General features: G+C 42.3%; 2 protein-coding genes and 1 non-coding gene across 4 annotated transcripts; 2 read left to right on the top strand and 1 right to left on the bottom strand.

The window, feature by feature from the left end:
* Window positions 1–450: 450 nt before the first annotated feature.
* LOC132199245 (myocardin-related transcription factor A) lies at window positions 451–20,135 on the bottom strand. 2 transcript variants are annotated; one of them, XM_059623832.1, is made up of 16 exons: window positions 19,974–20,135; window positions 9,006–9,103; window positions 8,712–8,877; window positions 7,385–7,450; window positions 7,191–7,322; window positions 6,968–7,132; window positions 5,561–6,177; window positions 5,393–5,509; window positions 5,021–5,276; window positions 4,754–4,966; window positions 3,718–4,690; window positions 3,483–3,633; window positions 3,340–3,418; window positions 2,999–3,219; window positions 2,823–2,942; window positions 451–2,223 (listed from the first exon to the last, which is right to left on the bottom strand). In XM_059623832.1, exons 3-16 carry the CDS (start codon window positions 8,848–8,850, stop codon window positions 1,807–1,809), a joined length of 3,666 nt encoding a protein of 1,221 aa, XP_059479815.1. In that variant the 5' UTR covers window positions 8,851–8,877; window positions 9,006–9,103; window positions 19,974–20,135; the 3' UTR covers window positions 451–1,806. The 2 variants fall into 2 exon arrangements, with proteins under 2 accessions (XP_059479815.1, XP_059479814.1); XM_059623831.1 differs by lacking the exon at window positions 19,974–20,135 and adding an exon at window positions 12,719–12,984.
* Trnat-cgu (transfer RNA threonine (anticodon CGU)) lies at window positions 9,821–9,893 on the top strand. Its single transcript has one exon. It is a non-coding gene; the product is annotated as a tRNA-Thr (tRNA).
* LOC132199247 (alanine--tRNA ligase, cytoplasmic-like) lies at window positions 19,901–24,120 on the top strand. The gene is made up of 12 exons (XM_059623833.1): window positions 19,901–20,809; window positions 20,868–21,041; window positions 21,097–21,242; window positions 21,292–21,589; window positions 21,641–21,771; window positions 21,825–21,937; window positions 21,990–22,180; window positions 22,230–22,395; window positions 22,443–22,733; window positions 22,791–23,530; window positions 23,579–23,803; window positions 23,860–24,120. The coding sequence occupies exons 1-12, from the start codon at window positions 20,588–20,590 to the stop codon at window positions 24,088–24,090; spliced, it is 2,928 nt and encodes a 975-aa protein (XP_059479816.1). The 5' UTR covers window positions 19,901–20,587; the 3' UTR covers window positions 24,091–24,120.
* Window positions 24,121–24,388: the final 268 nt, after the last annotated feature.

Below are 24,388 nucleotides of genomic sequence, written 5' to 3'. Positions count from 1 at the left end.
ACACCTGTACTGCTTACAAAAGCAGCCGCAGGAATTTTTTACCTCCTCGGATTAATTAATTTAACTGGTTTTTTTTTAATTCGATTTTTAGTTACGAACAAAAAGAAAGGTTGGGAAAGAAAATAAAAGCTGGGTCGAGTTGATTTACATTTAGTTCAAGAACCATAACATTTATTTAAGTTTGTGAATTCAGTGAAGGTGTTAATGGACAATTTTAATTATGACCAAAAACAGCAGCAGTTTCGTGTGTGTTTGAGTCGATTCTCTTTTGTTCTGTGCGAAACAAAAGAAAACCAAAGGAATTGAAAAAGAATGTTTATTACGTGTATAATAATAATAATAAAGTGTTACTTTTAGACCAACTCTAAATAATAACAAGCAAAAAAACACATTTGAAAGAAATATATCAACACATTTCTTTCTAAGCACAGATCTCTCTTGGAGGATGTAAAATAAAATTAATTCGTTTTTTATGCTTTTTTTTTTTAAATCGTAGTTTTAGGTAATTTTTTTTTAGAAATGCCTGCCACAACAGCTGGAAATTAAGTGATAAAATTAAAGAACTGCTAGGTTTAATTAAGTAGTCTCCTTTCCGCCAACATTCGGCGCTAGGAAAGGCGCCGGACGAGACTCGATTTCGCTTCTCTTTTTAGTGGATTTAGTGTTGTCTCGTGTCAGTCAAATAAACACCGGCAATCGGCCGGACTTGTTATTCTCATTAATAAAATATCCGCGATAAAATTAATAACAAGTGTTAGCGTCGGGAATGGTTGATTTTTTACATAAATTTCTTCTCTGTATATCACGATGCACAGCAAAATTTATTTATTTTTTCTCTATTAGTTTCATTAGTGTAGCAAAAAAAAAATGGTGAATTCGATTAAAAAGAGAAAGGGCTGTTCGTTGGAGTGGTCGACAACGGAAGATTTTTTTCCAGCGGCCCCTGCCTCGAAATTTCCATTAGTTTAACAAACACCCAAAATTCTAAAGCACCTCGTTTCAAATCAACGCAAAATAAAATGAGCTCGAATTCGGCAGGGGCGGTTGAAAAAAATAATTACTTCATCGAAACTAAAAGCTGAAACTCCACACACATTGCAAGCTCAACCCACTTTGCTTTGTGGCCCCATCGTTAATTAAAACCTAATTTTACTTTGAAAGATATCACCACATGCGTTACAAGTTGAACCGAATTATTAAAAAAAAAGAAACACTACATGTTTTGGGCTGAGCAGGCAACACTCTGGCCCACGCTTTGATTAACTTTCAAATCTCGCCGCATTCTTTCAAATTAAGGCACACGAACGCTTTTCTAGCACCACGTGGTTCCGTCCAAGGTACGTTCACTGAGTGATCATTCGACACGCCGCGCACTGAGAGTTTCACACAAACAGAAAATACTCGGGGCTGTTATCCATAATATTTACAAGACTCCCTTCCGACGAGAAGCGAAAACCACAATTTTGAAAAAGGGAAATGCAGAATCGTGTGTTAATCGAAATATAACCTTGGGAATGCTTAGAACTTTCATTTCTTAGAAATTTTGACGAAATTTTGATTCGTCCCGCTCGATTTCGGCCGCTCGTCGGAATCCATCGGAGTCTCAACCAAGTATATACTCAACAGCATCACATAAATTTCTCAAACAAAATTAATTAATTGGTCAAACAACAGAGGCAGATTCTACTGCAAAGTAAAGTGTCCGAAGCGTCCGGTTTTTTCTTTTATATTCGACAAAACTCGTTTATTTGTGAAGAAGCTCGAAGCATGTTTTGTGTCACCGAGTGAAGGCACCTCTCCTCATGACTAGGCAGCATAGTCCACTTTGTCCCAATTGAGGGCGCTCATGTCCGCCGAGGACATCTTGAGGTCGGTGTCCTCCAGGTTGAAGAGGTCGAACACGTCCTGGCTGTTGCTCAGCAGGGGGTCGTAAGTGTCCAGGTCGCTGCTGGGCTGCATCGGCCTCGGCGGCTGGCTTGTGCTCGGCAGCATCGACTCGAGCCAGTCGGACATGTCCAGGTCCATAGGCATGTCCCCGCCGCCACCGCCCGACACCAGCCCCTCCATCGGCTCCTCGCCGTGCACCCCAGGGTCGCACTTGTCCAGCAGGTCGGCGCCCTCCAGCTTGATCGGGTCCAGCTGGCCAAAGTCCATCGACTCCAGGTCCAGCCCCAGGTCCACCGTCGGATTTGTAGACATCACCGGAAGCGCCTGGAACGACACCTGAAACAAATTTTTAACATTTATTTTGCTTTTTGAAAACTATTAAAAAAAAATTAAGGTTTATTTTAACTCGGAGATGAAAATAACATTTTTTGTGAATAATTTATCTTTGAAATTCGATAAAACCGCTCCTAGTATAGTTATGACAAAATTTCAGGTACCAGAATTTTCCTCTCAATCCATGTGTCACACTTGCAAAATACATTGTGGTAATGCCAAAGGTCAACGACATTTTGTGACCTGATGCAACACATTGTTTAATAGATCAAGTCAAGACAATCACCTTTAGCCACTTTAAATTTTATCCTAAATCTAACAGGAAAAAAGTTACAGAGGTTCAAAGCTTTGAATTTTTTTTTTGCATTTAATATTTTAGAAATAAAAAAACCGTGACACATGAAACTTTTTAGCAACGTATTACATATAAAATTTTACGCTCTACAAAATGGCTATTTCAGAGTTTAAAAAAAGAATTGTGCTAACAATAAGTACCAAATTTGAGGTCACAAAAAGCAGGTCCTAGAATATGGTAACGAACCCATGATCCTTGCCAACTTTTGAGCACCTTTGAAATCATCAAATCCGAATAATTTAATTACCTGTGTCTGGTTGAATAAATTGTTGCAGTGCATGCTCATGGGCTGGGGATTGTTGCCCGTCTGGCCCAGAATTAGGTCCAGCTGGCTCATCACAAATGTGTTATCACTTTTCTCCATCGCCTAAAAGTCCCCGAAATTCAAATTTTGCTTTTCAGTCGAGAATTAAAATGGTTTACCTTGGGATCTGGAAGGGCCATGTCGCTGATCATGGACTGCAGGTTAAGCGTAAAAGTGGGGTCTTGGTCTGGCATGGTGACCGGAAGGGGCGGCGGGGTGGGCGGGGGAGCTTGTTTTGTCTCTTGTTGTTGAGCAGCAGCCTTGAACACGAGTTCGTGTTGCGTGGAGTGGCCTGGGGTTGTTGGGGTTACAGGAACTTGAGCAGCACTCGGAGGAAGTTCTGCAAAGAAACAAACAGCTTTCGATCAAATCTGATGTAAAAATGAAAATAAAATTTTATTTTTTCAATTATTTCAATGACAAGAGAAGTTCTTTCAAGCGCTTTTATTCTTGAACTTACCTCCATTTTTGATCAATATTTCAAGCACATCGTCGACGATTTGGCTCTTGATGTGCTTTTGCTTCGTGGAGTTGGCGTCCTGAAATAGTCGAGGGTTGTTTAAAATAGAGAAACACGCTGGTTTTGGTTTGCCAAAAAATTACCTGCTTGATGTGCACTTTCAACAGTTTGGCCGCCTCTTCGTAAAGTGGAGGCGGAGATTTGTTGAGCTCCGGCTTCGGAGACGCAATCTGGATCACTGGGGGAGAGCCCTGCGGCTCAAAAGAGCCTCGGAAGTTTGGCAAGGAAGCAGTTCTGAAACAAGTTCAATATCAAGTTTTGGAATTTATATAAAGCTGCAAACTAATTTCAATTTTGAAAAAAAAAATGGAATATTACCGTTGGTTTTGTTGGTGGGGAGGGTTGGCAGGGGGCTGGGCGAGGGTGTTGCTGCGCTGCTTCTGCAGCAGGTTGATCTGGTTAAGGGCCAACTGGTGCTGCTGCTGGTTCTGCTTTTGCAGCAACTCCTGCTCCGAGCGGTCCTTGTTATTGACAACCACAGTGTTGTTGTTGTTATTGACGTTGTTGTTGAGGTTGTTGGCCACCTGCGGCTGGCCGGTGGTGGTGATGCTGAGGAGCAGCGGGTGCTGCGTCTGTCCGAGCTGGGCCTGCTGCAGCAGGAAGGCGGCCAGGCTGGCCTTGACGTTGAGGCCCTGGGCAGGTGCGGCCGAAACCGCGGTGGCCGGCGGCTGCTGGAGGGGCTGCTGCAGAGTGGCCGCCTGCGAAATGTTCTCCTGCAAATGCTGCTGCTGTCGGAGGGACTGCAGCTGCTGCAGCTTCTGCAGTTGCTGCTGCAGCTGCTTCTGCTGCTGCTTCTGCTGGAGGTGCTGCTGCAGCTGGTTCTTGGTCGAGTTGTCCGCCTGGCTGGACACCTGCTGCACCTGCACGTGCTCCTTGCTCTTGATCTTGTGGTTCTGCTGCTGCGACTTCTGCAGCTCCCTCTGCAGCTGCTCGATTTTTCGCTGCTGCTGGTTGATTATGTCTTCGCTGACAGCACTAGGGTGTTTTGTGATGATTCCAAAGGGCGACGCTGGGGACATCGGGTTGGACACCTGGCTTACCGCAGGAGAACACGGGGCTTCGGTGGTGTCCATGACGCCCATGTCCATATCCCCGTCAACGTCCATGTTGGTGGAGGGGGAAAGAAGGTTGGACGCGGGCGCATTCGACATTGGTCCGAGGGATAACGGGGACGAAGGGTGCGAGGAAGGGCTCCTGGTGCTGTTGCTGTTGTCCGGACTCGTGCAGGCCTCCAGACTTAGGAAGGCCGTGTCCGCCCCTGGCGAGCAAGGCGCGTCCATGGAAGACAAATCTAGAGAATAAATCCAACATTTGATACAATTTCAAAGTAAAAAAAAACGACGAAAAAAAGTACCTGAAAGAGATTCCTCTCCAAGGGCCAGGGTGCCGACAGACTTGGGATTAGAAATGCCATAAACGGAAGACGCAGAGCTGGAGGCGGTGGATTTGTCCCCGCCTAATTGCAGCACCACTTGGTCGCTGAATGGTCGAAGTCTGTCGATTAACTGGGGCTTCGAGCCTGACACCGGCAGATTCCTCCTCTTGAGCTCTGCCTTCAGGTCATTTACTGCAAATCGGATAAGTTGATTTTGGTGCAACTTCATGATGAGTGAAGACAAACCTTTCATCTCTTCGAGTTTTGATACTGCTCGGCCGCTATCGGGGGTCAGCGGAGGCAAGGAGGGCGTCGACGGGGTCGAAGGGGATGGAAGAATGGTGGGGCTCGGGGAGGGCTGCAGCGGCGAGTTGAGTGTCGGCTGCGGCTGGATTTGGGGAAGGGGCGACGCCGCCGTGGTCACAGCAATGAGGTTAGGAAAGGTGGCCTCTATGCTCGAGGCGGGCTTCTTTTTCGCGGCCGGAAGAATTATTTGCGGATACTGCAAAACAAAAAGACAAGTCAGGTTCACAACCTTTAAGATGAAGAAAAACTACGTGTAAAAAAAAGACGACTGAAGAAATAAATCCAGCACCTTCGGATTGCATGCGTTATTACCTTGTGTTGCCACTCTAATTGCCACTGGAGGAATAATTGCTGCTGCTGCAGAAGCAGCTCGTACGAAGTCTCGACCGGCGGAGGACTGTTGTTTGATTTTTGAGCATTGGGTGGACCCTGGCGAGCGGAAGGTTCAAAATTTGCGGTTAACCGAATTGATTTTCTCACCTTGTATTCGTGAAACTTGATGGTGCGCGCCTTGGGCTGCGTCTTGGTCTTGGACTTTTTGCGATTCTTCTGCTGCTCCTTCTCGGCGCGGCTGATGGGTCGCTGCGTGGACATGAGGGCGGCGGCCGTGGGGGCCGTCAGGGCGGTTGAGATCGACGTGGGGGCGGTCGGCAAGGCGAGGGGCGCGATGTGCTGCACCGTGATGGTGGTCGGGGGCGGCAGCGGGGGTGGCGTTGGCAGCGCGATGACCGGCGTGGCGACGAGCGCGGGCGACGGCGTCTTGGGCGACGCCACCGAGCTCACCGGGCTCAGGCTGGACAGGGAGGTGCTCACGCTCGGACTGGCCGCCGCCGTCGTCGCCGCGCACTGCACCACCGACACCGGCACCACCACCGACTTGCCCGGCTCGAAGCACATTTCCGCCGACAACAACAGCGTCTGTGCCTGGCCTCCCAGCGACGCGGGCAGCAGCGACGGCGGCGCCGAAAGCGGCGCCGACTGCGGCGGCGACTGCCCGCCCTCGGAACTCGAGTCCTCTTCGAGGGTGATGTAGCGACTGGGGTGCTGCGGCTTGGTCAGGTGGCCCTCGCATGTCGCTCGGAATGGAATCTGGCCCTCTATTGATCAAATCACACACATTTTCTTTTCATAAAAATACAAACAAAAATTCATCAAAATCTCTTTTATGAAATGTTTTATCTAATTTTGGCTCTTACATTTTAAGGACTTCAATAGGAAGAAATTCAAATAGTTTATTTCCTTGAAGTAGATGAAACGAACTGCTTAGTGTTTTCAAATCTTTGAATTTTGAATGGCGAATAAAATAAACCTAATCAATTTGAATCAAATTATAATGAACTAAATTTTGGCAGCAGTTTATGTATCTCCGGCGATTATTGAAATTTTACAAATATGAATTGTTTTCATAAATTGGGCATTTTAAGAACCATCATATGAACTATCGCGATATTTGTTTTCCGAAATCAATTTGACGTACTTCAACATTAGCTTGATTTTCTCGAAAAGTAGAAAAATGCGAAAAGCCACAATTTATAATCTTCAATTAAACTTTTCCAACAAGTTTGCGTGATGTCAATTCTGCAGCAGGGTGAACATGTTGCCAAAGTTAGTTTCGTTTACTTAAAAATTTCACCCCAATGATTTTTGTGAAAAAAGCAAGCCGTGTTTTTCTCAAAAAATTACGCCTCAAATTTTCAGCTTATCAAAATCCCTACGGCCTAAACTATTAATTTTTGTGTAGGATTTTGTTTCCTTGAGGTGCTTGCATTCTCTTAAAAATTTCAAGAAAAAATAATAATTATTGAAATTTGAGCATTTTTCTTGCTCCGAGGCATTGAGTAATAATTTTGGTTTGTTGAAAAAACTACATTAAATTGTTGCGCCTACCTTTAACAGCCCTTTCGATGGTCTCGTCTGTGTGCAAAATGTTCTTCTTGATGAGCTCAAGAGGGCCTGGTCGGTGGGACAGCTGATCGTTCAGCGCGTCCTGCAGTCGGGCCTTCTTGAGCATTCGCTGCCTCTCAGCCAGCGACGGGTCAACGTGACCCACATCTAGAAATGAAACGTCAACAATAAAAAGGGTTGCTCGGACGAAAATGCAAATGCAAACCTTCGAGAATGTGTTGCCGGACCAACTCTTGCCTGTCAGGTCTCTGTTGAATTTTGGCTTTAAGCAAGTCACCTGTCTTAGCACGCTCCAACTTTTGGCGTTGCTCGTGGAATGCTGGCGGAGTCTTCAAAGCTGCGGCCAAGTTTGTTGTAAGAGGATTTGAACGAAAAAAATTAGAAAAAAAAAACACTTACGCGGCATGATTCCTTGGGCCACGAGTTGGTTGATTGGTCTGCGAAGCATCAGCTTCACTTTGAGAGCTGAAACATCGTTTTGATTGTAATAGGAACTAATCGACTGGTCATGACGATAAAAGTAGTTGGTGAATTTGACCATCGCGACTGACAAAAAAAATTAATTTAAACACCTGGTGGAAGCGCGCGAGTGGGTGGAGCGTTTTTATTGTATCTGGAAGGAAACAATACGGTGGAGAGGAAGACCATCTGCAGGTCATTGATCATGATAATAAATGTACTGCCGCGCCGATTCAAGTGTCACCCACATACTAATGAGCGGAGGTGTTGCACCTCGCGCGCCCGCCGCGGCCAGATTTAATTTTAGATCGGCCGCCGGAGCTGCTGCTTTTCTGTCTGTCGGAGACGCTGCAGTACTTTGGATTTGTCGAAAGTCGAGAAATGTCGCTCCTAATAAACGTTTTACGGCTGCTCTTAATCTCACTACCCAAGTCATGAAAATAATTCGGCGCCGCTAACGAAGAGATCTTGGCAAAAGGCTTTTGATTAAAACAGGCCACATTCGGCCGTAAATCAACTTGGATTTCTAACAAAGCGATTCTGATTGATATTGAAATGGAAAAGAAACAATACTTTTGAAGAAAGCGATTGCGTTTGGACAGTAATTTTCAGTACTTGGAAAAAACTTCAACAATTTAATAAATAATTATATTATTCATATAAATGTTAAACGAAATCAAAAGTGGGCCAGTTTTTATGATTGTCATTATTTTCGCAATAAAAAATTGGAATCTTTAAAAATTGAAAGCAGGTCTTTTCCTGCTGAAGTTTTTTGTTTTTTTATAACAAAACTCTCCGAAATCAGGACTAATTCAATGCTACAATTGTAATAAAAAATTAATTTTTTATAAATAAATAATTAAAGGATCTTTTAAGGAGTCTTTTGCTAACAATAAAAATAAACAGCCTGACTTTAATGGTAATTTTTCTCTAAAGTAGCTTTAGTTTGTGATTTCAGTTCCAAGAATTGTTAGAAAAAATTGAAGTCACTTTGAGTACTGAATTTTTGAAAATATTATTTTATTTTATATGCAAATGTTCTAAAATAATTTTTTCCTCCAAATTGGTTAGACCAAAATTGATAAAAATTTCACCGAATCACGTTAAAATCCCCCAAATTAAGATGGAAACTAAAATCAATAGGTCAGTTTATGAAAAATTTACATTTTGATCTTCAGAGAATTAAATTTCAGTGTAGACTTCGCTTTTGCTAAACATTTCTTTTGACACATAATTGTAATTTTCATCACAATTTGAAACTTCTTACATTCTTTATTTTTGTCCATGCACTTCTGCAGCGGCGAGTCGTCGACTTCGGCCTTGGGCGGCGACTTGGGCGTGCCGGCGGGGGCGGCGGACAGGCCTCCGTCGCTGCCCCCCGAGCCGCTCGGACTGCTCTCGGCCATGTTCAGCAGCAGGTCCAAGTTGCACTCCTGCCGAGACAAACGCGCTCTTTCAAATTCAAATTAGCCACAGAGAAAGATTTGCAAGTGGGGCGGCCTCGCGCAGAGACTAATTCGGGATTAAAGACAAACAGCGGCGGTGAAATTAGGCCACTCACCTTGAACCACTCAGGGTAGATGGAGATGATGGTCTCCAGGAGATCGCGGTCCAAGTGGATGCGCCAGTAGACGGGCCCAGAACCTCCTCCGTATTCGTCTGAAACAAAAACACAGACACAATTTCAATTTGACTCGAGACACAATAATTAATGGCGACTCGGAGAAAGGAAAGTTCTAGCCAAGGGTTGGAGCCAAAACTTGCTTTTGATCCTTCGCAATTTATTTTTCTTTCAAAACTCATCAATTTCTTTTTCAACATACTGCTTTTTTTACAGATAAACTCATACAAAGTTGAAGCAAGCCATAAAGTATTTAAACATCTACGAGATATATTTCCTAATTTGAATTTTAATTAAATGACGTAAACAAGAAAAACAGAATTTGATCAAGTAATAAAATGTGCAACAAAATCTTTCCCATTTATGGCAATATTTTTTCTGAAGTTTGCACTTTAAATATAAAATGTTAATTTTGTTTAATATTTGGAATTTTTTATATCGCACGTCCTTTTATTTCAGTTCAAATATATCAATAGAGCAAAATTTTAAATTTTTTTATTTGCTTTTTCCCTTTTTCGTGATTCACTCTTTTTTCGAACTCTCCAGAAGTTGCCTTAAAAAATTCCTCGCGATCTCTTTCTATGCATAAGAAAATCTCACGGGTTGGAGATGAAAATCGCGATTATTAATAAAAATCGTGGGCGCGCCGAGTGAAAAGTGAGTCACGTCTGCTGGAACTCTCGCAACAGCGCCACCGATGCATGCGCAGAGGCTTTCCGATTAACTACGACACGGACCTGCCCCTCCTGCACGTAGCCTCTTTAGCTCAGAGGTTAGAGCACTGGTCTCGTAAACCAGGGGTCGTGAGTTCGATTCTCACAAGAGGCAGTTTTTTGAAAGGCACTTCTGCACTCAAATACCTAAGAATTTATTGCCATTCAATTAGAAAAAACATAATTTTAGTTATTAATTTTTAAAATGTCTCCAAAAGCACTTCATTTTTTTTTCAGTTTTTAAGCAAATTTTTTAAATACAGCTGCGTCTTTTCTTGAATTTCAATTTCGTTTGCGTTGATTGAGGCGATTTGTGTCAATTGACGGACGCGTTAGGCGACGCAATTAAGAGGAAAATGAGCGATAGGTGGGTTAATTGCGTGGCGGCGGCGGCGGCGCTTCTGCTTCGGTGCGAGACGCCGCGAGATAAAAAGAGAGGAGGCCTCGAAAGCAAATGGCCTGTTAACTACGCCAAAAATATTATTGTTAGAAAGCCATCAACGGGGTTATATTTATGAATACACACACAACACACACACACTGGCTCCGAGGGAAAAATCGGGGCTCGTCTTTGAGAGTATTTGTGGCTCGCGGCAGGGCAGAGAGCGGTGACGACAGGTGTGTGTGGTGCGCCTCCAGCCTGCATCCTCTCTGCGGCGACAACTGACATTGTGCGCCCACTTTTATTATTATTACCCGCGGCTATTTTCAACCGCGCCGTAAAATCTTCTTTAAATTAATTACGGCAGTAAAAACAGAGATTTGGTCCTTTGAGTAAATTTATTCAGAAGCTAATTTCTGGTTGATTTTTTTTAAAATTTTTTAATCGATTAGATAAGTTCCGGCTCCTTTCGTTACTAGATTCACAAACTACCAAGAGATTGAGAAAAACTTATACAAATCTCTGATCTTGGCGTTTAACTAAAAAATTTAACAAAAATCAATCAAAGGTTTTTTTGTCCCTTAGAAATTGCTGCATTCAGGTCATTTAAATTTTTTTGAGTGTATATGGATTTTGTTGGACGTGCGAAAATGATAAAGAAGAAATTAACCAAACATCTAGAAACTTTCAAACGTAAAAAACTGCAGAGATTTCAAGGATTTATAAATTAAAACTGATTTGCAAACGGAATTGGATTTTAATGCAATTTTACTCTAAAATTTACTTTCAAATTTGATGTAAACGAAGAGTTTTCAAGAAACTTTCATTAGGAGATTTTCATGACATATATTTAGAAATGTCCTTTTTTTGTAGTAAATTCCTTTTAAATTTTCATTAATTACGGGAATATTGTATTTATTTTCAGTTTGAGTAAAAAAAGTGTTGGAATTCTTTTGATTCAGGTCTGTAGCAACTTTGAGAGCAAAAGGAATCTGCCAACAACGAGAGTACTTTGTAAACAACGAAGATCCAATTAATTGCGGCCAACCTACTTTCAATTCTCAGCAGCGCGCATAACTCGCGGATTAAACAATAAATAGGTAGATTTTGAGAAATTGTGGGCTGCAGTTTTGAAGGCAAGGTTTTCAAACGAAACATGTCGGCAGGCGAAATATCGCTGCTTTTGAAGGCATGTTTAAAGCCGGCCGCTTGTTTGCTTGTTCTTTGGGCCGAAATATTTGGACGAGCGCGGCGGGCAGGCCCTGGTTGCGTAAGAGAGCCATTGTAATTAGCGTGGGAGGCTGTGCCGTGTGTATTGGCTGGGTGAAATTCGTTCAGAACGGATATAGACCGCAGCAGCCTCGCCCGCAACGTCACTACCAACTAAAAAGTAACCCTCGCAGATGCAAACGCCGTACCAAGCAAATTGTTCCCTTTCTCTCGGTGCAAAACGCAGGCAGGTGCAAAATAAATAACGGACGGAATTGGCGCCAACAAGTTGGCGGACCGTGGCCGCGAGCCACCCAAATAAAATCCGAAGGTTGAAAGAAATAAATAAAACACGAGAAATTCCTCTTGTTTTTCTTTTCGCCCTCGCCGCTTGCATCATTCGCAAACTTTGTTGGCTCGACTTCTTCGTCTTCTTCAGCCAGAACGGGGGGCGTGGCCGTCTCGGGGCAATGCACTGGGATGCACCGAATGCTGGAATTCGCTGCACAGGGTGATGGAGAGGCACACATGCGGCTTAATTGCCTTCTACCACTTTTAAATGTGCCTCTTTTTTTTCTCTTTTAGACGTTTGAACGCCGTCACTGGTAAGGCTTAAAAGCTCTGGCAAAATAGATGGCAATGGTCGCAGTGGATTCTTCACAAACTTGAGGGATGAAGACTCAAAACCTTGAACCCTTTTTGTGCAAAGGTCAGAACAATCATTTGAACCTCCCAGTCAGTATAAAGAAAACTCATCGATACAAGATTCACAAAATCGAACCTCTTCAATGAAATTGATTTTGACTAGAGTGACTCAAAGAGGAACAATCAAGACCAACATCGGAACTCGAAATCTTACAAAATCCGTGACTCGAAGCGGACCGTAATTTGGCAAAGTGAATTCATCGGTCTGGCTGACGTGTTTGTTTATCTTTGAGAAGAAAAGCGTTATGCAGAGTTAGTGAGGTAGAAGGGTAGAGCTCATTTCGAAAAGGGAGTGAATCAGACGAGGTGCATGACGAAGAGAGTGAAAACGTCGCGTTTGTTTTCTTTTTCTGGAGCAACGCGGAAGGAAGAGGAGAGATGGAAAGATCCCATGTGCTCGGCGCGCTATTTGCAGCAGCCAACGCGAGCAATTGCGAAAAGAAGCGGAAGAATTTCCAGAAGAAACACCAAAGTTCGATTCAAAAGCAAGAGGATTCAGGTCAAAGTATTTTTTTATTAGTATCAAAAACACGAGTACAAATCGATCTGCAGCACGAGAGTGTTTCTTGTTTTGAGTTTGTTTTTTCTCCACAGGGGCAAAAGACACACACACAAGCACACGGACAAACGGGCGATCTACCAACCTTGGCAGTGCGGACAGGTGTCGGCGGCGGGTCTTGCGGGGGCCGGGGGCGGCGACGGAGGCGGCAAGATGGGCGAAGGCGTCACGAGGGAGTCCGCCGCGACCGTGCTGACCGGCATCGCATTGGCAGCGGGGCGACCCTGCGCGGCCCTCAGGTCACCTCATGCTCCAGCATCTCTCTTCTCAGCGCCTCAAAACAACATGGCGGCCGACGGGGTGTCCGAGGGGTGCTGTCGACGCTGCTCCTTCGTCTCGACTGCCGTCGCTGGCCCGCCCGCCCGCCTCTCGGAGGGGAGCCCGAGTATTTTGGACGCGTGCCCGACCGACCGACCGACCCACTCTCTCCGCTCCGCGTCACACAATCGAGCCCAAGCACCACCTAGGAATTCCTCCACTGTCCCAACAACTTCTTCTTCTTCTGCTTCTCCTCGTCTTTAGCAGAAAAAGTGCGACCTTTTAGGATTTTGCCCTTTTTTGTTGCAAGGGCGTTTTCTTGTATTCTCTTCATGGAGGGGAAACGCTCAAAATAAATTCGGCGTTAAAAAGTAGTTCGATAAATCAAGATTTAGTGCTTTCTTCTTGCCGGCCGACATGAACACAAACACGGCTGGGAACTTTTTAATATTTTTAGATGCGCCTCTTTTACGCTGGTGGAGAAGCGATTTTGTTTATGGCGCCCGATTTATCAGAAAGTTGACAGTAAAGGTGCGGAAAAACTTTTAACGAGCCTTCACTTAAAAAAACTATTGAACTTCTTTATTCGAAAAAAAAAGTCGTAAATGCAAGTTACGTACTGAAAGAAATTGTTCATTCAGCTGAACTAATTAAGGGAAAAACACATGCGCGATGGAAATTATGAAAATTGAAATGTTGGAAACTCTGATTGCGAGTCAGAGAGAAGGACTTAAGATTGGCTCACAAGTTAATCAGGAGCATTTCAACCCCCACTTCTCAATGCAGCTTCAAAAAAAGAAGAATTAAGATGATAATTGAATTTTTCAAATTTGCATGAAAACTGGACAAAATTTGCTTTAAATAAGGACTGAAGTTTCTTGAACGTTTGATTCATTTTTTCTTGACCCCCTTAAAATGAATAATTTCTAGCAATAAAATAAATTGTAAGCAAATTTTATTTCCTAATAAAGAAGCTTTATGATAATAATTGTTAAATAACGGATAAGTTTCAATAAAAGATAAAAAAAATCATAGCTGAGATGATGCAACTGATTGTGAGTAACGATTCAAACGTTCTTTGTTCCTCATAAAAATTGTGAATCAAAACAAAAGATGCTCATTATTCCACAAATTTTGGACTTTCATTTTTCAAAAGCTTGCACCTGATTTAGGAATCATTGTTTTGATTAGATTCTTGGAGAACTGCACGGTTAGCATTTGGGTTTCAAAACATTTTTCTTGCCCATTGCGAAAGTATGTTGCACTTTTCGCCGAATCGGAATAAACAAACAAAGCAAGCCATCAAACTTTTATTGGGCGCTGGCGCGCTTCTTTCTTTTAATTTGAAGCTCGCGGCGGCGGCGTTTAGCGTCGGGGGTCGGTGAAAGGCTGTTTTCTGAGGCCCGCGTCTCTCTTTCTCTGTCTCTGGCTCGGACAGATAAATTTATCGTCTCTCAAAAGTCACGTCGGAGCAAATGGTGCGGCGAAGAGGAAAAGGCCAATTGCGATTCGGCTTTTCTCAGCATCAATGGCATTTGTTTTGCGTTTGACCATAGGACGAGAGCCGAAATAGACGCGCTTGCAGCCGAGTGTGACTCGCAGCGAATGCCGCCCGCCCAGTTATGCAACGAGCATTTGTACCGATGCCCCGTCCTTGCACAACCGGCGAAAAATCGGCAAACCAACCATCGAAGACAACATGTAGAAACGAACTTTTGCTCTCTTTTTGCGACGCAAACCAAAATACCTCGAGGATTTTTACCAAGATTTAAATTGGCGGCGGCGGCAGGTACTCGACACACATTGCGCCGGTGACTAAGCGTTAATTCTGTTTATCCGCCACTATCGAAGAAGAAGAAGAAAAAGGTTAATGCCAAAGTGAACACTTTCTCTCGAAAACCGAATGCCAATGACAATTTCAGCCGAAAATAAAAGTAGCACGCAAGTTTTGAGTTTAATTTCAAGGAAAACACCAAGATTAAAAATTAAATGCAACCAAAACTCAACAATTTTATTTTCATGTCGAACGCAGAGTAAGAAGATCACTTCTTTTAAGGAAAGGCTTTTGCTCTGATTTTGAATTTTTGTTTCAATATTGTTACAAATTGTGATTAATTTCAAAAACCAAGTTAGATTTAAAAAGAAATATGAGAAAATTTAAAAAAACAAATAGTTTTATTTATATTCTATTCCATTGTATAAGTTATCTCCTGCTTAAACATACAAATAATAATATCTTATTTAAATTAAAATAATTAAAATATAACCCTATTGATTAAACATTTATTTAATGCAAGTATTCAATAAATACTTAATTTGTTAATTTTATGAAATGAATAAAAAAAATTGACGCTTCTGTAAAATTTGTTCTAAATTTTTATTTATTCTCAAAACACTAAAGAAAAATGCAGCGCCAATGTAAAGAAACAAATTGCTTTCCCACCACATTCTGCACTAATGAAATGGAAAAGTAATTTGAATTATTTGTTGTTCAAAATTAAGAAATAACGAGTGAATGAGGAGACGGACCGCGTCACTCGCGTGAGGGGAGAAAAGTCTTTCTTTCTTTCTTTCGTCCGATCAAATCTAATGGCGAGACTAATGAAAAGACGTAAACACAAACAGCGCGGCGAGGTCACTGCCGGGCGACCTGAGACGTGCGCGGGCGCTTCCGCAGGAAGGATGGGCATTAAGGTGGCATTGGCCGCGCACATCCGACCTCAACAATTGATTTAAGATTTTCGACGAGAGTCAACGAACTGGAGAGAGCAGAACCTGCCAAGTCTTGTTCTATAATTATTGACCAAGTTCGAAAAAAAAAACCAGGGCTTTTGGCCCAAGTACGCCGATTTGGGGCTCTAAATTTAGCGGCCTAATTTATGGCCAAACGTTTTTTATATATTTGCTTCTTAAAGAAGAAAGAAATCGAGAGAAGAAAGACCGGAGCTCGCTTTTTCACTTGTTTGTGCGCGGGTTATTTATATTTCAGCGAAAACAGTCCAAATGCACGCGGCGGCGAGGGCGAGAGCGCCGGTCTCGCGTTTGTCTGCGACTCCCGTTTTTTTATCTTTACGAATTCCTATTGGCATCGCCGGCAAAACTGTTTATTTGTATTTTTCTGCCGTGCCCAAAATAGATGTCGTAAATCTCATAATTCACAATTGAAGACGCAAATTACAGTCCAAAAACTTCAGAGTTTTTTTTATGTTATTCCATTTACGAGTGGAGAAAAGTTTTTGTTTGCGGTGAAAATTTATGCAACCAGCTTGTCGCGCGTGGCGAGATGTTGCATAACTCGGCACGCAGACTTTAAGCGACGCCGCTGTTGTGACAGGGCCAGCTGCCGGCGTTACTTTTTCTATTTTTCAAAATGCTCTTTTAAATATTGCCGCAGTTGATGCTCCTCCGAGATTTAATAAGCCCTAACTTTTAACACTGGAGTTATTTTTGGCAAGATCACAGTTGTGGTGCAAGAATAATAAAAGACCAAAATCATAACACCTAAAAATGTTTCCCTCGAAATCTTCAATTTTGAATGGAATACAATAAAACCTACTCAATTTGACTGAAATAATAAAAGAATAATTTTTTATATGTAATTAATCAGCAGAGATTCACAAATACTTTAGTTGTCTGATCGAGCTGAAAAAATAAAATTGCCGGAATTTATTACAACGAAATTATTGAAAATTTGTTATCTGATGCAAAATGACATGGCGCATCTTTTGGATATCTCGGATTTTTATTCAGGTTGCCTATATTCTATTTTCAAGGAGCACAGAATTTTATATTTTGACTTTTTGCTAGGGTCAATGACCTCTGACCTAGAAACTTGGTGACCATGGAGAAAAGATGCCTTGGTCCATTCGCTCAAACCTCCCACCGAGAAAATTAAATAATCTTCACCCGTATTAATTTGACAGTAGATTTAGGAAACCTTGATTTATCTCCGTCGGCCATATTGGAATTTGACAAATATGAAAAATTTTCGTTATTGGGTATTATAAATAATACCAGATTACAAACTACCATTGTAATTATTTGCACAAATTAATTAATTTTAAGTGATCCAAAATCTACTTGATTTACTCAAAACGAGGGGAAAAAAATTCGAAACTTGAACTTTTCTTGAAAATTGTCTGGTTATAAAAATTAACGTTGTGGTTAAAACTTTTAGTTTTTTCTGAGGATTGTGCAAAATCCTCTTTTAATCGTAGAAAGGAAGTTTGATAGGCAAAGCAGTCGGTGCTAAAATCCGGAGCTGGACAAACTTCCGACAGCTTTGGCGTAAAAAGTTGGGCCGATAACGAGCCGCGAATCCTGCCGAAAAGCTCCTTATGCGAAGAAAACACAAACACCTGCGTGCAGTGTTTGGCCTCGCGATCTCCGGCACGCTCGATGCAAGTCACATGGCTCGGGAATGTGACGTTTCAAATTTTATATACAATTCTGGAAGTGCCGAAATAATAAAACAGGCGAGTTTGATTTTTCGTCGTCGAGCTTTTGACACGCGCCCGCAGCACCATTTTCTACTTTTAGAGCGGCGAATTGGCAGCGCAGATAATGGCTAAAGATAAGTACAAGTGACAGAATGCGCACGATGTGGCCTTTGTCAGCAGAGTGACCTGCCGAGCGAGACAAAGACTCGGACGCCATCAAAAGTTATGGACGCGATTTCGGCGAAAAAACAGAGCTTCCCAGAAGCTCCATTGATGCTTCGGTGGAAAAACATTAAAGGGGTTTACAACTTTACGGGGGCCGCGTTCGTGTGACGTCAGAACTTTATAGGTGCGGCCGCGGCGATTTCATTGATGCGAGCAAATTGTTTTTCGGCCGAGAATTGCCGAAACTGCAACAGTTTTAACGAGAGGAGCTTCTGAAATCTACACTGTTAAAAAATGTCCTATAAGATGTAAATTTTTTATGTCCACTGATGATTTTATTTGGCATCTTGATTGGGGTGATATGAACGGGATTTGGTGAATTGGTTTTCTCAATTTTGAGAAAAAATTATTTCAAAAAAATTCCCATAAGAAACAATGTTGAATTTTGATGTTTCATTTCTCCCAATGACTTAAAAATTTTCTCACTATGTCTCCTTAGAACTGAATTCTACGAATGTAGCAGAAAAATTTGCATCAAAATCAATCAAAATTAATTTAATTTTTTTTATATCAAGACGCCATTTTTTAACAAGATGGCGGCCAGTTCGAAATCTTCGGAATTGAATTCGTAAGGGAGAAAAAGTGGTGCGCGCAGGGAAAAGGCCACAAATATTTGGTGCCAAATATAGAGCATTTGGGCTCGCGCCCAAAACGAAGTAGCGGCGCAGAAAAGAAGAAAAAAAAAGAGATAGAGCGCGCGGCGTATTTGTTTGCCTTCCTAGTCGAAACTGCTGCGATCGTGAGAGATATATAATTATTTTTCGGCCGCAAAACACAGGCATTTACGAGCCAGCCCGCCGACGCAACCCAACGCCCGCGCGCGCCCAGTTCGCCGACGCTCCGCTGAGGCGCTTCAAAAAAAAAAAAAAAAAAAAAACAGGTCTCTCGCTAATCTCCACAGACGCATAACGCCGCCCAGACTCCAAATCAACCACAATCTACCTACATTCACAGCTAAACTTGATAAAAAAAACTGCAGGATAAAAAACTTGAAATATATAAAATAAAATCACCCCAAAAACTTGTTTCCCGGAATTGCAATAAAAAAAGAAAATGTTGAAAGTTGAAAATGTAACAAATTATTATTACCAATAAAAAAAATAGTGTTAATCAAAGAAAAAAAATTAATTTATCAATTTTTCTAGGTTATAGTTTCAAGTTTAATTGATAGTCTTTGCAATCTTTAATTATGTCTATAATTATTTTGATCCAATTAACGCTGTTTTCTTTTTTCAACACGGAAATTAGCAATGAAATTTGCGGTCGGAACGGCGCGAAATTAAGTGAGTGAGGAAAGAAACGGTAAAGTTGGGCGCAATTGAACAGCGGCAGTTTTTTTCCACGCACGCCAACGCACACTTCTTCTTCTTCTTCGTCCGTCAAGCCCAACAACAAAACTTCCGCACTAACGCGTTTGGGCGACGAAATGAGTGGATTTGCGTGGAGTAGGGAAAGGACCAGATTAATCCAAATTCAAAGTGGCGATAAAAAAACAGATGTTATTTAATTTTTAATTGGAAGTACAATAAAATTTAAAAATATAAAGTTTACATTTATTTCCTTCAAAAGAAAAAGAAAATTATAATTTGAAGTTTGATGCAGTTGAGCGCCGTCGCGAGGCTTCAAAGTGAAGTACGAATTGAAAACAAAGGGGGCAGCAGATTTTGGGGCGGATGCTGAATCGGTCCGATGAACTGTCACTTCTGCAACAATGGCACATCTGGTCCTCGCCCTTCCATTCTTTGACCCACTGCCCGAAAATATATTTATTTTTTTCTTCCAATTTATAACAAATGTATTTTAGAAATCCAATAAATTGCTTTATTTCTTACTTTTTAAGCAGCACCTGGCCGATGACAATAAAAATTAATTTGACCCACATCGGGCAATTCGGAATTTTCAACAATTTCCTAATTCGTTACGAAACGAAAAGGTCGACGATCGCCGCGCACTTTCAAATTTCCCTCAACTCCTGCCTGGGTCTAATTTTGTTTTAATTCTGGAGCAATTGGGAGCAAATTTTGGGCTTCGAATGAGCTCAAAATTTCAAAACGCAACTTGATTTTTTTTTAAATTTGAATAAATTCAAGGGTGGAAATCGTCAGGTCTGCGGCGTATCACGATGCATCTCCTTTCCAAGGACGTTGCGAAGAGGCCCAATTTCGCGGCCGATTTGTGGGGCGACGGGCGGCGCCGCGGCGCCAGTGGCGTCGCCGGTCGAAAATTCTCGTCTGACGTTTGCGTCACGCGGCTCGATTCGGACGCACGTCGCGTACGATGCAATTAAATCGAGTTCTGATTTACATATTGTTTGGTGTGAGTGTGTTTTGCTGGTGGACGAAGGATAGGCGGAAGGAAGGTGGGAGGAGGGCGCCCAACTGGGCTGCAAAAGCGCCCGCCGAAGGGCCAGCCACTTACCAACAGCACTGTTACTCGCGCCAAAGGGTCCCGCGTCGACCCATCCGTCAGAAACGTCGCTAGTCCGACGGATATTCACACAAAACAACGCAGAAAAAACACTTGGCTGTCAGTGATAGAGATGTGTAGTCCGCCATTACAAACTTACTAAACGAGACAAGAAAACTGTGCTGATTGTAGTTCGCTCGCCAGCCGCAAGGTGGAATAATCCAAAAATTCTCATTTTGAAAGGGTAGTGCTTGAAGGAGTAGAATGAAGTAGTGTTATCATTTGTAAAATTTACTGTCTTAGATGACACATTTAAAGTAAAATGTATTAATTTATAGTTTTTTGACACAATTTGATGGGATTTTAAGACTATTTATCAATATGAGTGTTGAGTAAATGAATATCACTTTGTTTCGCAAAACTCCTTCTTATACTCCTGTCAAATGTTTACTTCTGAACAAAACACATGTGAAATTGAAGATGATCTAATTTTTTAAAATTTTTTATCATTCAAAGACAGATCAAAGTGTTTAAGTTTTGATTTCCAATCTGTCAGGGAGGAATGAATGTTTTGATTTAAAATTTCCACGCTGACAATTCGAAAATTCCGCTGAATTTTGACCAAAATGTATCGTGTGCCGAAAGTCAATCGTCTCTTTCGTCGAAGTTTCTCCACTCCTGCAGGCACCAACCAACAACTTGTTGGCACCAACACAGCCTCCGACATAAGAAAAACTTTTATCGAGTACTTCGTCAACGAGCACGGACACAAATTTGTCAAGTCAAGTTCTGTGATGCCACCTGGAGATGATCCCACCCTTCTTTTTGTTAACGCCGGGATGAACCAGGTTTTTTTTAATTTTCAAAAAACTTTTTGAAATATTATTTTTATCAATGAAATTTCAGTTCAAATCGGTCCTGCTGGGCAAGGCCGAGCCCGTGACCCCAAGGGCTGTGAACAGCCAAAAGTGCATCAGGGTTGGAGGAAAACACAACGACCTGGAAGCTGTCGGAAAAGACAGCACTCATCACACCTTTTTTGAAATGCTCGGCAACTGGTCTTTTTCCGACTATTTCAAGGCAAATTGCTCGAATATTTTTGAAAAGGTTATTTCATAAAAACGTTTATTTACAGGAAGATGCGTGTAAAATGGCCTGGAATCTCATGACTGGACCGTACGGCCTGGATCGAGACAAACTCGTTGTGACTTATTTCGGCGGCCACACAAAATCCAATTTGAAGGCTGACCAGGATTGTGCTGAAGTCTGGAGGTCCATGGGGTAAAGGGCGTTAATTAATGACTCAATTTAAGTTAAAAATTGAGTTCAGTTTGTTGCCGAGACAGATCATTCCCTTGGGGATGGACGACAATTTCTGGGAAATGGGACTCGTCGGGCCGTGCGGGCCTTGCACTGAAATTTACTACGTCAAAGATGGCAAACTGATGGAGCTGTGGAATCTGGTTTTTGTTGAATACGAGAGGAAGACGGACGGAGAGTTGCTGCTGCTTCCAAAAAAGCACGTAGACACAGGAATGGGGCTGGAAAGACTAACCAGGGTTTTGCAAGGGGTGGACAGCAATTACGACACAGACCTATTCAAACCTCTTATTAAAATAGTTGAGAAGGTGAAGTTTTAAAAAAAAATGTAAATTTCAAAATTAACTTTAGACTTGTAGGTGTCGAATAAAGAAAAGTACAGTGGCGTTTACAACGACGAGGCCATTTTAGACACAGCCTATAGAATTCTAGCAGATCATTCCAGGGCCATCAGCATTGCTCTGGCAGACGGAATGTACCCTAATAAAAAGTAATTTTACATCAAAGCTGAATTCTTCTCAATAAAATTTGGTATATTTTCAGCCATAGACTGAGAAAAATTATAGTGAAATGCTTCTCTCTGTCCGAGACGGTGTTCAACAAGCAGGGAATTGAGATTCTCCCACTCCTTGTTGAAGGTGTCACTGAAATTCTAGGTAAAATTGTCCTTTTACCTTGAAGATAGAAAATAAATTTTAATTATCTCAGGAGAATCATATCCTGAATTGCAAACCAACCTCGGCAGATCTCAGGAATTGATTCGGCAGGAGTTTGAAAGGTATAAGGAATTGAAGTCGCAGGCAAAGTCTGAGTGGGGGAAAGTCCTTGAGGAGTATCCTTCTCTTCAGTCCCTGCCAGATGACCACCCTGGTCTAGCACGAGCTGTGAATAAAGTCAAAGTAAGCAATTCTACTTAATTTGAACACAAATTTTATGAAAATTGCACAGGATTGTAAAGAAATAAATGGAAAGCTGGCCTTCTACCTGTACAGCAAATTTGGTCTCGATGAAGTCCTTATTCAAAGTCTGGCCGAGTGCCTGGACATTCCAGTCGACCTCGAAGGTCTTCACAAATTGCGCAATGCGGACAAAATTAAAACCATCGCAAGTTCCGGTAATGCCTGAGATAAAATTATAATCAAAAATTAAATAAAAAATTAGATAATTTGGAGAAAATCTTGGCCGATGAACATGTGCCACCGACTGGAGACCAATCCAAGTATTATTGGGAGTACAGAAATGGCCATTACATTTTTTCGGAGCAAATGGACTGCAAAATTTTAGCGTTGCTGCAGCACCATACTTTGTTGCAACAAGTGAAGGCTGGAGAGAGATGCACCGTTATAGTGGACCATACCCATTTTTATCACAAATCCGGAGGACAAATTTCCGATTCGGGAATTTTGTCTACCACCTCCGGCACTGGCGAAGTGGTTGATGTGCAGAGACACGGTATTAAAAGAAATAATTAAAAATAATTTTATTTTTAAACAATTAAAATTTATGCAGGTAAATATGTGGCGCACACTGTAAATGTCACCGAGGGAACTTTAAGCACAGGCGAAATCGGGAAACTGAAACTTAACACTGCAAATCGGCTGGGCTGCATGCAGAACCACTCGGCCACACACTTGCTGAACGCAGCCCTGCGCAAATTGCTGCCTAGCGTTCACCAGAGGGCCAGCCTAGTCACCCCCAACTTTTTGAATTTTGACTTTTCAACTCAAGTGGTGACGAAAGGGGGCGACCCGCCTACTTTGAACGACGAGCAGATCCAGTTTTTGGAGGATTTCGTCAACGAGCAGATCAAAGCTGCCCTGCCGGTCGCAAGGTCGACTGTCAGCCTCACAGATCTACCCCAGGGGACTGTAAAGACTCCTGGGGAAAAGTACCCCGAGACTGTGACTGTGGTCACCATTGGCAAAGACGTGTCCATCGAGCCTTGCTGGGGCACTCATTGCAACAACACGGCCGACCTTTTACACTTCTGCATCATTTCGGAAACGTCGGACAAGACAGGGGCCCTGTCACTTCGGGCGCTCACAGGTCACAAGGCCCAGGCGGCGGTTCAGGAGGGAAGGCAGGCGGAGCAGGAGGTCAGTGACCTTCAACTGGCAGTCCAAGGAAGTTACAACGGCTCTAAAATTAGTGAGAGTGTAAAAGTCTTGATGAATAAGCTTAAGGAAAATGACGTTCCTCTGCTGGTGAAGAAGCGCCTCATCAACTCTCTTAGTGAAATTGACAAAAAGGTAGTAAAAATTTTATTGCAATCAAATATATTTAATTTGAATTTGCAGGTTTCTGGTGACAGAAAGGCAATTTGCAAGGAATTAGTGGAGAAGCACGTCAAGGAGTGTCTTGCAAAATCCAAATCTCCGTACATTGTTTCGTTGTTGTCCAGCAAACATTATGAGCCTCTGAGTCTTAGACTCGCAAATACGATGTGCCTGCCTGACAAAGCGTCGTTATTTATTGCCAAAGACGGGGATGGATTCCTCAGAGGAAGATGCGTCGTCCCAGTGGTGCGCTTTTTTCCAGCTTTGAACTATTAAAAATCTTATAATTTGTATTTAATCAGGATCTAGTTTCTGCGTCGTTTGATGCACAATCGTGGATGTCCCCCGTTTTGAAAATTCTCGGCGCCGAGGGAGGAGCGCCTCTGAAAAAAGACGGGAAATCGCATTTTCTGATGAACCCGAAAAAATTGACAGATGATTTTGACAGCGCCCTGCTCGACAAAGCGTTAAAAGAGGCTGAAAATTACGCTCGAGCTTCCCTTCTGCTGTCAGCATTACAAAGGGAACAGTGAAAATATAGATATTAATTTATTAAAACAAGTCATTTTTATTTTTTATTTACTATAAAAATTAACCTTTTAAAACTGGATTTTATTGGCCTCAACAGGAAAACAAACAGATAAAAATCAAATGAGTGTGTAAATTATGCAGCATGTGGTCAGTAATGATCTTGCCAAGCAACTTCTCCTAGCTTTCTATAACATGTAAAGTCGAGGGCGGGCCGGATCTGATCGAACAACTTAATGGAAGGGGAGAGATGGAGAGTGGGTGTCTTGCTATGATCGTTCGTGAGAGCCTCGGGAGCTTGTC

The sequence above is a fragment of the Neocloeon triangulifer genome, unplaced genomic scaffold (assembly GCF_031216515.1).
Source record: "Neocloeon triangulifer isolate White Clay Creek 2 clone unplaced genomic scaffold, ASM3121651v1 ptg000014l, whole genome shotgun sequence".
NCBI classification, from domain to species: domain Eukaryota; kingdom Metazoa; phylum Arthropoda; class Insecta; order Ephemeroptera; family Baetidae; genus Neocloeon; species Neocloeon triangulifer.
This window is presented reverse-complemented; position numbering and strand designations above follow the sequence as displayed.

What these genes read in the sequence shown, in the direction of transcription:
- LOC132199245 (XM_059623831.1), bottom strand. Translation starts at nt 12,836, where the DNA reads ATGCCGGTCAGCACGGTCGCGGCGGACTCCCTCGTGACGCCTTCGCCC. An exon ending in TCTACCCTGAGTGGTTCAAG is followed by an intron (nt 8,878 to 9,005) that starts GTGAGTGGCCTA and finishes TTGTCTCGGCAG; the next exon opens with GAGTGCAACTTGGACCTGCT. An exon ending in AAAACTCGAAGAGATGAAAG is followed by an intron (nt 4,967 to 5,020) that starts GTTTGTCTTCAC and finishes TCCGATTTGCAG; the next exon opens with TAAATGACCTGAAGGCAGAG.
- LOC132199247 (XM_059623833.1), top strand. Translation starts at nt 20,588, where the DNA reads ATGTATCGTGTGCCGAAAGTCAATCGTCTCTTTCGTCGAAGTTTCTCC. An exon ending in TTAACGCCGGGATGAACCAG is followed by an intron (nt 20,810 to 20,867) that starts GTTTTTTTTAAT and finishes ATGAAATTTCAG; the next exon opens with TTCAAATCGGTCCTGCTGGG. An exon ending in GGTTGATGTGCAGAGACACG is followed by an intron (nt 22,734 to 22,790) that starts GTATTAAAAGAA and finishes AAATTTATGCAG; the next exon opens with GTAAATATGTGGCGCACACT.